The following is a 10,504-nucleotide window of genomic DNA, read 5'->3' as shown; positions in this document are numbered from 1 at the left end:
ATCCTGCCTGGCTGCCCCAATCTATCCAGCAGTCCCCATCCTCCCTCATCCCTCTGTATCTATCTATGCCTTTTGATGCCCTCTGCCCCCAACCGCTTGCTCCCTGGGGACACAACTTCTTTCTCTCCCCCTCTTTTTTCCCTCCTCTGCTCCCTACCCCACCAATCCCTCAAGGTGACATTCAATAAAACTCACCAAGGAAGATGCAGTGAAATAGGCAGCAATTTTATTAGAGGGGAATGAATTACAGGGGAGACCTTGCAGAGGGAGAGAGTGGTGGCAAATTCCAGACCAAGCTAAGGAGCAGGGCTGGGAGCAGAAACCTTCTGCTAGAGGCTCAGCACCCACAAGAATGGGAAGGGGCCTGATTCTGCCCTGAGCCTAAGGTGTCTGGTGTCTAGGAAATGAGGAACCCCAGTGATGCAGAGAGCTAGGCAGGTGGGGGCTGGGACGAAAGGGGCCATCTGTCAGGGAGGGGCGCGGGCATCAGCTCAGAGTTTGGTATGGGAGCGCTGACTGCTGCTGCTGGTGGTGGTCTGGATGATTCTGGCTGAGGAAGAGGAGGTGCTGCTGTCTCTGGATCTCTGGCTGGGGACTTGTCTGCTTGTAGACTGAATGCTCTGTCCCCCACGGCTGGAGGTGCTGGAGCCGCTGCCTCTGCTGTTGCGGCCAGCAGCTCCAGAGCCAATGGTGCTGGTGTTGTGAACCACAGCTGCAAGGAGATGGCCAGTCACCCCTCTGCCCATGAGGTGTTGGAAGGAGGTGAGAAGATAGCGATAGGACAGGGACACGGAGCAGAGTGGAGAGGGTAGAGGTGCTCAGGGCTGAGGGATGGCGAGTGGGAGGGGCCTGAAGGAAGGACAGCTGGTGCCCAAGCACAGGAGCATTAGAAGGCGAGGTGGCCACAGTGGCTGGTGAGCAGGTAAGATCAGCTGTGACAGAGGCAGGCATAAAGAATAGCAGGGGATGCATTTTTCTCCTCATCCAGCTCCAAGAGGTATAAATGCAGAAAATTCAGCAATGCCTTCATTTTCTAGAGACCTATTTTTCTTGTCTGAGAGAAAGTTTGGATCTTGCCCCTCCATCCTGCAGAAAGTAGTTATGCGATCCTACTAGCAATGGTAACAACCCAACCTCAAAAGAAAAAAATATGCAAGATACTTACAGATGCACACAGAGCTTTGACACTCTCCAGACATCCTGTTATAGAAAGAAAAAGAAAAAAGCAAATTATAGAAACATAGAGCCGCCTGCCACTCCAACCATTACTGTTAGGAAATACCTCGAAAATTATTTAGTTCAATTGCTGACTGTCCAGACAACACAAATGTGAACTGCGGTAGCCTGGGCTGAAGTCAGACTTTAGAAGAAACTTCCTAAGCAAAGAAACTTCCTAGGAGAGGAAACCAGAGGAGAGTGGTAAGTCCAAGTGTGAAGGGATTTCATCATGCCTTAGTGGGAGGAGACTGAAGAATGTACGAGATGTTCCTTGTGATCCATGATCTCAGCTGCTCTGAAACATAAGCCACCAATGGCAGGATGTGCTCAATTTGCCACATGAAGAGGGTGGCAGGATCAGAGCTGATTGAAAACAAACATGCAAATTGACTGGGGTTTGCCCTTGGGATCCACTGTGTGTTCATTTCAAGTAAAACATTTATCTGCCCAGATGTGTTCTACTTTTGAAAATTTAGAACAAGTTTGCACCCCTGACACTTAAAGGGGCTAGGAGAAGGGGAGAGTGCCGAGCAGTGGAGGGCAGTTTACCAGACATTTATTGAGACTGTCTTTTGTCCCCTGCCATGCTGTAGCGGGCACTGGGGATATGACAGGGGAGGCATGACCAGTGTACATGAGAATCACTGTGGATCTCACCTAGGACTCAGGTCCTCCTCTCTCAAGACAGACTCCCCACCACAGCCAGGGTCCCCTGCCCACCTGCACTCCTCGCCCTCCAGCAGCTTGCGGTAGGTGGCGATCTCCACATCCAGGGCCAGCTTCACGCTCATCAGCTCCTGGTACTCACGCAGCAGCCGGGCCAGGTCATCTTTGGCCTGCTTCAGGGCCTCCCTGAGCTCCGCCAGCTTGACCTGGGCATCTTTGAGAGCCAACTCACCCTGCTGCTCAGCACTGGTGATGGCTGTCTGCAGGTTATTGTTCTGGGAAGGAGAGACACAGGATGTGTGGTGGGCCTCTGGACTCACCTGGACATAGGGCAGGTGAGCACAGGTCCCATCCCTCTGTCCCTTCTCAGGACTCCCCAGACCCACTAAGGCTGGAGAAGAGCATCCCATGTGGGGGTAACTGAGGGAGGTTTCAAGTGTCCTTGGTTTGGGAGAGGGGAACCCGTGGACCATGGGTCTGAGGCAAGCAGCCGTGAGTGGTGGGGTCAGAGGAGCTGTCCGCAACATCTGGACCACTGCTCACCTCTTCAAAACCTACCCTCTCTCCTTCAGGCTGGGCACCGGGGAGACAGCAGTGAACTAGACAGCCCCTGAGCCCTGCACACTCCCAGTGGAGTAGGGAAGACAGAAGAGTGGACATTTAAGATAGCACAAGGCCGTGATACGATGTGGGGAGCACAGGCACCATTGAGCCCAGAAGAGACGTGCTGAGGAGGGACAGTGGGGCTTGGCAGGAGGAAGGGTTCTGCAGAGGAAGAGCTGTTTGGCTCATTCTTGAAGGAAAAGTGGGAGTTTGAGAGACTGCTAAGGAGGATGAGAAAGGACATTCTAGACATCACAGCATGAGTATTGAAAGGGTGTGTAGGGACTAGTCACAGCTCAGTGCAGCCCAGCGTAGGAACAACAGGACCACCTAGGCCATCCAAGTTGTTGCCAGAGACCTGTGGAGGCTGTCCCAGGTGGAGGGTGGGTATGCCCTAAGACCCTCAAACATTTGTGTGGGCGAAGGGTAAGAAAAGAATAGGGGCAGGGCCATTACTTGACCATTAAAATATCAGGCAGTGAGCCTCAGAGCTGAGGAAGCACTCTACAGAGCAGCGCCAGTCCCAGAAATGCTGAGCCCGCCCGCAGCCTGAGCCCACCTCTCTGCCCCTCGCTGAGGGGTACCTGCTTCCTGGCGCTCTCTATCTCTGCCCGCAGCCTCTGGATCATCCTGCTGAGCTCCGCAATCTCACTCTTGGTGCTCCTCAGGTCATCGCTGTGCCTGCCGGCCGTGGTCTCCAGCTCCCCAAGCTGAGAAGGGGAAGAAGAAGAAATCGTCAACCAGGAAAGTCAGAGAGGGCTCAAAGAGAAAATGTGAGATCTGATCCCAGGGGGCAAGCTCTGGTGTATGTTCAAAGGAGGGTGCCCCTCAAGAACATGCCGTGGAAGGAGAGTACTTGAGATCACATGGAGGGGTTTTTCTGAACCAAAGGAACAGGAAGGACTGCTGCTCGTCCAGCTGGGTTTGCTTCTTTCATCAACTGGCTCAGCTGATGATGATGAAGGTGAGGAGGATAGTGGTGGTGATGGGAGGCGGGGGGTGAGCAGGGCCCCCACTTTTGGCCAAGGAAGTCAGTGGAGACTAAAGCCCAGCCTGTACTCCCTTTGTCAAGTTGTGGCCCACATTGCTGGGGCATGTTTTTCAATTAGCACAGAGGCATTCTCTGGGCTAGCTCTGGCCCTGATGGTGTTGGTGATCGTGATGATAATGACAGCTATGATTTGTCATGCTCTTTCTGATCTCCTGCATGCTCGATCACATTTATCTACCACATGAAGCCCTCCCAGGATCCCGGAGGTCCTGGGAAGCCTGTGTCTTTGTGAGCCAGTTTTCAGAAGTTCTCTGGCTGTCCTCGAGGACAGTGTTGGGGTTTGGGGCCCAGGTGGCTAAATGGACAGGAATGAAGGGCCCAGGAGAAAATGGTTCCTCCCAGCTCCCACACCTTGGTCTGGTACAAAGCCTCCGCCTCTGCTTTGCTCCTCTGGGTGATCTCCTCATACTGAGCCTTGACCTCAGCGATGATGCTGTCCAGGTCCAGGTGCCGATTGTTGTCCATGGACAGAATGACAGACATGTCATTTGTTTCCGACAGAACCTTGTTGTACTCCTGCAGACACAAAGCCAATCCTGCTCACATCAAATGGGCAGGTCTAGTTATTCCATTAAAATATGGGATGACCAAGATTCAGGCAGAAATCTCAGCTAGCAGGCTAGAGAAGGAAAAGGCCTCTGTCCGCCAGCCCTACTGCAGGAGCGACCATGGGCTTTTTGGTCCAGGTATTTTGGACAGGAGAGGAGACTCTGAGAATGTTTTCCAGAGGTGCTGGCAATCACAGATGTGGGGACACAGAAAGGGGGGAAGAAAAAAGAAAGGAGAATTAGAATATTTGATAGATGGATAGTTTTAGGGGTAGCAGAATCCGATGGTGCAGTAATAAACATGGAGGGCAAAAAGAAAAGAATCAAAAAACAGGGCTTAAGAGCATCAATCATATCTTAAATGCGCAACGGAATCGAACAGGGTCTTACAGCCTCGTAGAGGGACTTCAGGAAGTTCATCTCGTCCATCAGACTCTTCACTTTGACTTCCTTATCCGCTTTGGTCATGTAGGCAGTATCTACTTCCTGGGGAGGGAGAACACCAGGTCCAAATTAGCATATTCTCATTTGTTTAAAATATATACTTGTCAATAATTACAACTTTCATGAAGGGAGATGGAAACCATTTTTACTCTGATCATTAAACTACCTAGGGCTGGAGTGACTTGAAAATGGGACTCAGAAATTAAAGAAAGTTATTGTGTATGACACTAACACCTCATTACAGCAAGAAGCTGGCATTATATTCCAAAGATCTCAAAGCACTTTGGCAACTGTTGAGCCCTTATGGTCCCTGGAAGTAGCTCAGTCATAGGGAAAATAAAGGACAGCAGAATTTCTGCCTTTGAAGGAGATAAGGTGCCAGTGATGGTGGACATGTGCCCCTTTCCACAGCCTGCAGGATGTTCTCCTGGGAAGTATCTTAAGCTCAGGGAGACTCTCCACAGCTCACTCTCCCCCATCACTTCTCATCCCCATCACCCAGGACCCTCTAACACTGGTCTAATGATACGGAAGCAGAGTGTGGCATTTGAGAGGAGACCAGGCTGCCAGCACTGAGAATGTCCTGTGAAGTCCCACAAGCATGATGGGAATATGACCCGCCCCTGCAGAGTGCTGTCCAACTTGGCTTTGGCACTCCCAGCCCCAGGCCTTACTCACCTTCTTGAGAAGCACAAAGTCATTCTCAGCTGCTGTGCGCTTGTTCATCTCTTCATCATACCTGCAGGCGGAACGACCTGATTCAGCCACAGCTGTGCTGGGGCTGTGCTTGGGGGAGCCCTGACCAGCCCCCACTCTGCCCTTTTGTCCAGGCTGGGGATGCCAAGGGTGATCTGAGCAGAAATCTGTCTTGGCCATAGGGACCCACTGAGCCCTAAGTCCTCCTGGCCCTTCTCAGCACTAGCGTAAGTATTCAGGATGTTGGCAATGGCACATACACTGGGCTAAGAGCTGGTACTCCTCCAAGCCTAAACAGACCTTGGAACACAGTCTGTCTTCCATCCACCAGCCCTGTGCCTCATGCTCAGTCCTCTGATTTTCTCCCACATCTGGGCTCCCTACCACAGCACTGGGTCTCTCTGTGATCCCCAGTCAGCACTGCAGTTAATATCCCTTTCAGCCTATGGGGCTGGGAACTCCCAGAGAGCAACCCTGGGCTTCTCTCTCCTAGGCCCTTCACTCAGTCCAGGCCCTAAGCCACAGACATGACCGAGGGCCCAGCTCTGCTACTGCTGCCACCCCTAAGGCAGTCTGGTACCCCAGACAGAGGGCCCTAAGGAAACAGGGACTGTGACCTCCTTGTGCACATCTGTAGCCCCAGCTCCTACACAGAGCCAGGCACAGAGTAGGGAACTGGTATATGTCCTTTTTAGTTAATATTATTTTAATCATGATGAAATAATTATTAGTAGTAATCCCTCTGTTTACCGGGCCTTTCATTAATATTAATTAACGAATAATAATGTGTCACTATTTGCCAGGCACTGTTTGAAACGCTCAGCATATGTTCACTCAATTAACTCACAACAAATCTCTGAGATAGGTACAGTTATCATCATCCCCATTTTACAGTGAGGAAAGGGAGACACAGACATTTAATGAATGACCTATGATTGTGTAGTTAGAGAGTGACATCGTCAAGCCTAAATCCAGGCAGTGTGGACCTCCACAGCAGGTCCTCCATGAGCCACATTAAGCTGCCTCCTTATTCATACTGTCCCAGCTCCTCATCTATAGCCCTCAGAAGCCAGCTGATCTTCACACTCTTGGCACCTGAACCTCACAGCACACAACCCTGCTTCTCACCTCCTCTTATACTCCTCCATAAGTGCCTGCATCGTGCCCAGCTCCCCATCCAGCTGACCCCTCTCCATCAGCAGCCTGTCCAGGTGAGCCTGCAGGCAGCTAATGTAGGACTCAAAGAAGGGCTGCAGGTCATTGGCACTGGCCTTGGAGGTGGCCATCTGCTCCTGCAGGAGGCACCACTTGGTCTCCAGCACCTTGTTCTGCTGCTCCAGGAACCGTACCTGTCATCAATCACAGAGGAGAGCTCATGGCCTGTCCAGCCCCCAGCTCACAAGCAGACCAGCCTCCCAAACCCAGGCCTCCATGTGCCCAGGCCCCAGAGGCTCTCAGGACCACGGGCCCCTCCCCCATCGTGGGAACTGACCTTGTCGATGAAGGAGGCGAATTTATTGTTGAGAGTCTTGATCTGCTCCTTCTCCTGGGTCTTCATCTCCCCAATCTGGGGGTCGATCCCCATGTTCAGGGGCTGCAGGAGGCTCTGGTTGATGGTCACCTCCTGGATGCCCAGGGGAAACCCCCCTGAACACCCAAAGCCCCCAGCTCCACCACGAACTCCTCCAAAGCTGCCATATCTCCCTCCAACACTCACAGGGCCTCCTCCAAAGCCACTTCTCATGCCCCTTCCTCCAGCCCCACACAGGCTTCCTCCAAAGGCGCCCGAGTACCCCTGTGCCCAGCCTCTGGCCTGGGTGGCACCTCCGGCCACACTCAGCGAGATCTTCTTGCTCCCCCCAAGGCTGTACAGGCTCCTGCTGCCAAAGGCACCCCCGATCATGGCACAGGCCGTGGCGGCACCGGTTCCCCCAGGACACAAGACTGACTTGGACTTGGTGGAGCTGACGCTGCTCTGGCCAGACACCACAATGGCAGAGCGGCCAGTGGAGTCCTTGGTGACCTGGGTGGCCCTGCTGGATTGCTGGCTCATTCTTTTGTCTGGATGCAGAAAGATGTCCTGGTTCAGAAAGCCTCAGAAGAAAGGGCTCCTTCTGATGCTGGGAGACAGGTGACCCTTTTTTATAAGTCTCAGTGAATTGGTTCATTAATTTGATGGTTTCCTGAGCTTGATTTTCTAGCCAATACAGGTCAGTGCCTAAACCCCAAACACACCTTAGCCCTAATCCTGGAGTCACTAGTTGCTTTGATTTTTTCTGACATTAGTCATATTTTTCCTTCTCCGGATCCAAAGCAGAAAAATACTTAGACTCCCATTTAATAAATGAGCTGTTTCCTACTGGAACCCAACCCCAAACTTCAAGGCATCTGCTATAATTGGGTGATTTTCCACGCTCCTACTGTTACCAGTGACCTGGGTCATTTGTTTCCGTCAGTCAGATTCCAGGTCTTAAGAAATAAGAGGCTCACAGGTGAATTTGTCTCTGGGAATTGCGTAGACAGTGTGGTCTTCCTGAGAGTAAGCCCCTTCAACTCTAACCACATCTACTGGGAGGGGGGACCTCAGGATGTAGGTATCACCAAGATTCTCTGAAGCCGGGTGAAGGTTTTCCTCTTTCTCCTGAGCAAATAACTCTACTTACCTGTGGACAGTGCTGTGCATGCTAGGATGGGACTCTCCTCCCTTGTATATGGGCCTTTACCCCTGACCACCTCATGCCTGGATGGTTCAGAGTGAAACCTATCCCCCTCCCAGACCATTGAACGCACTTCACGTTCAAGGGCTATGACCAAGGACTTAAAACCCTCATGCCGGGCTGAATGAGCCCACAGAATTTTGCAGGTGGGGAAACGGAGAGGGGTAGCTAAAATGTCCCACTAAAGCTCATGCTTTCACCTCTACTTCCCCCTTCCCTATCCAAGCTCAGCACAGGGCTCTGAACATGGGTGCTCTGGACAGGGTGTGGAAAGATAGACATACCAATTACAGTCTCCAAGAACATTCTTTTGGGAAATGTTTCTCTCTCCTGCCAGCATCATTTGTCATACCTGACTTAAGTACATTAGGAAAGCAGCTGACTCTTGGGTATTCACATAATTTGTGGGAGAAGAGGCTTAAATGGTATGGAACAGCCACTCAGCCAGGCCTTGGGGCCACCCACACACACTCACTGGCCCTCAGCTTCTGGGTGCCAGGTCCCCAGCACCCAACCCCTCACCCCAGCCTGAACCCTTCTGACACCCATGGGGTGGAGATGAAGCAGATAACAAAGGGTATGTGGGAGGTGCCGACTTGAACCCACACCGTGTTGCAAGCAACAGCAGGAAAAGCACACAGATAATAAAGAACGGAGAGCACCCCATCCCCCCTCCTCCTAGAAACAAGGCAAGGACAGAGTGCTGCACTTCACTGAGTGTGTCTTAGGTTGGATGTTAGGGAGAGCAGCCTACAGAGAAGCAGACTGTGAGAGGGAGTGCTAAGGACGCCTTTAGAATCTCACTCTCTACGGATTCAATTTAAAAAATCAAAGAATATGGGTTGACAGCAACCAGACCCTCTGGCACAGGACTAACTTTTAGTGTCAAGATATAAGAAGCTGTTCAGAATCAGATGCCATCAGAAATCGTAGCTGTCTGTGCATATCTGCAGATAAGGGGAGTCCTGTGGGCAAGTGAAACCATGACATGTTCATGAAATCACAAGAAATTTACTGTGACCGGAGTATAGGATTTGAGGAAGGAGATGTGGGAGATGAGGTTGGAGGGGTCAGTAAGGGTGGGACCATAAGGGACCTGGTCTGCAGGCCAGGAGTTTGGACTTCACCCCAGGTACTGGGAAGCCACCGAAGGATTTTGAGTAGAGGAGTGACACCATCTGATCTGTGCTTTAGGAAAAATACTTGGATTCAGAGTATTAAATGCGCTAGAGAGTGGCTGTTTGAAGTTTATTGGAAAAGAGTTATTTAAATTCAGGAGAATAGGAGAACTTAGAAAAAGAGATGTTTTCTATTCCCCAAGCTACCTGCTTGTCTGAGCACCTTCTCAAACTTGGCAGCATGCTAGAATCATCTGGTGAACTTTGAAGGAAGTTGTGCCTGACCACACCCCAGAGACTCTCGTTTAATTGGTCTAGAGTTCAGCTGGGCGTCAGAAATTTTGAAAGCTCTACAGATGATCCTCAGGTGTGTTAAAGTTGGAAGCCAGAATGCTCAAGGTTATGGGAAGTAAAGTAACTGTTGGGGATGAGCGGGTGGGACAGTGCGGAGCAGGTTTTTAAAAGGTAAAGAGCATAGCTCTTGCTCATCTACTAATTTCAAACCCAAGGTGAATGCCTTCAAATGCCCAGCAAGCAGCTTGGGCTTGAGGAAAATCTGGAGACCCAGCTCTTGTGCTCACAGTCTCTCAATCCAACAGGTGAAGCAAGACTCATGTAGGGCTCCCTGGGACCAACTCTGGCCAGAGAGCAAGAAGAGGCACCAGGCTCAATGTGGGTGACAGGAGTTGGGAAAGTCCTCAAAGGGCAAGAGATACCCAAACACTTGACCTTATAGTGTGGATGGGGGGCCAGGGCAGTGGTGTAGGAGGGAGACATTTGTGTTTTTATGTTCTTCCTCTTCCTACAAGGCAAACAGCCCACATATGTGCGGTTACCTTGGAAAAGATAACTTGAAATGAGGGGGATCAGGGTCACAGCTATTCTATATGTGCCTTTGCGCATGTTAGATAAAGGTGCCACCCCCAAGGAAAAGCAGCCCCAAGGACTTGGCTAGCAGAGGGTGGGCTGAATCTCTGCTCCCACTCGCCCCCTCAGCTGGAAGTTTTTTGTAGCAAAGCTGTACAATATGTGCTATGGCCCTGGACGGAATTAGTGAGAATACTTGAGAAGTGGCATTGCTTATTTGTTGCATCATAACCTGGTAGACTATGCCTTCTAACTATGCTCTGGGATTTGGCACTAGCTTTGCTGTGCAGACTACTACTCAGTAAGGCTGTCCTATTTCCTAAGGACAAGGGGATATTGCACTGTGATCCAATAAAGGATTCCAACTCACAGTCTTTCATCCAATTCCTTTTGAGCATTGGATGCTGGAGGAAGGGGGCTGGGGAAAGGTGAGATGCAACCTACTTCATAGAGAACTTCCCGATGGAGAGAACAGATGCACGCCCAGAAGGCACTTTGTTGAAACATAGCCACAGAGACCCTGGATTTGTTGCAGGAGCTTCAGGGCATGTACTCAAGATAAATTTGTGGAGATCT

At 51.0% G+C, this 10,504-nt stretch overlaps 1 protein-coding gene across 1 annotated transcript; it reads right to left on the bottom strand.

Moving 5' to 3' along the window:
• Nucleotides 1-491: 491 nt before the first annotated feature.
• LOC134391703 (keratin, type II cytoskeletal 3-like) lies at nucleotides 492-7,279 on the bottom strand. Its single transcript, XM_063115678.1, has 9 exons — nucleotides 6,719-7,279; nucleotides 6,355-6,575; nucleotides 5,209-5,269; nucleotides 4,477-4,572; nucleotides 3,890-4,054; nucleotides 3,072-3,197; nucleotides 1,939-2,159; nucleotides 1,166-1,200; nucleotides 492-712 (listed from the first exon to the last, which is right to left on the bottom strand). The coding sequence occupies exons 1-9, from the start codon at nucleotides 7,277-7,279 to the stop codon at nucleotides 492-494; spliced, it is 1,707 nt and encodes a 568-aa protein (XP_062971748.1).
• Between the last annotated feature and the right edge of the window lie 3,225 nt (nucleotides 7,280-10,504).

The sequence above is a fragment of the Cynocephalus volans genome, chromosome 12 (genome assembly GCF_027409185.1).
Source record: "Cynocephalus volans isolate mCynVol1 chromosome 12, mCynVol1.pri, whole genome shotgun sequence".
In the NCBI taxonomy this organism is placed as follows: domain Eukaryota; kingdom Metazoa; phylum Chordata; class Mammalia; order Dermoptera; family Cynocephalidae; genus Cynocephalus; species Cynocephalus volans.
This window is presented reverse-complemented; position numbering and strand designations above follow the sequence as displayed.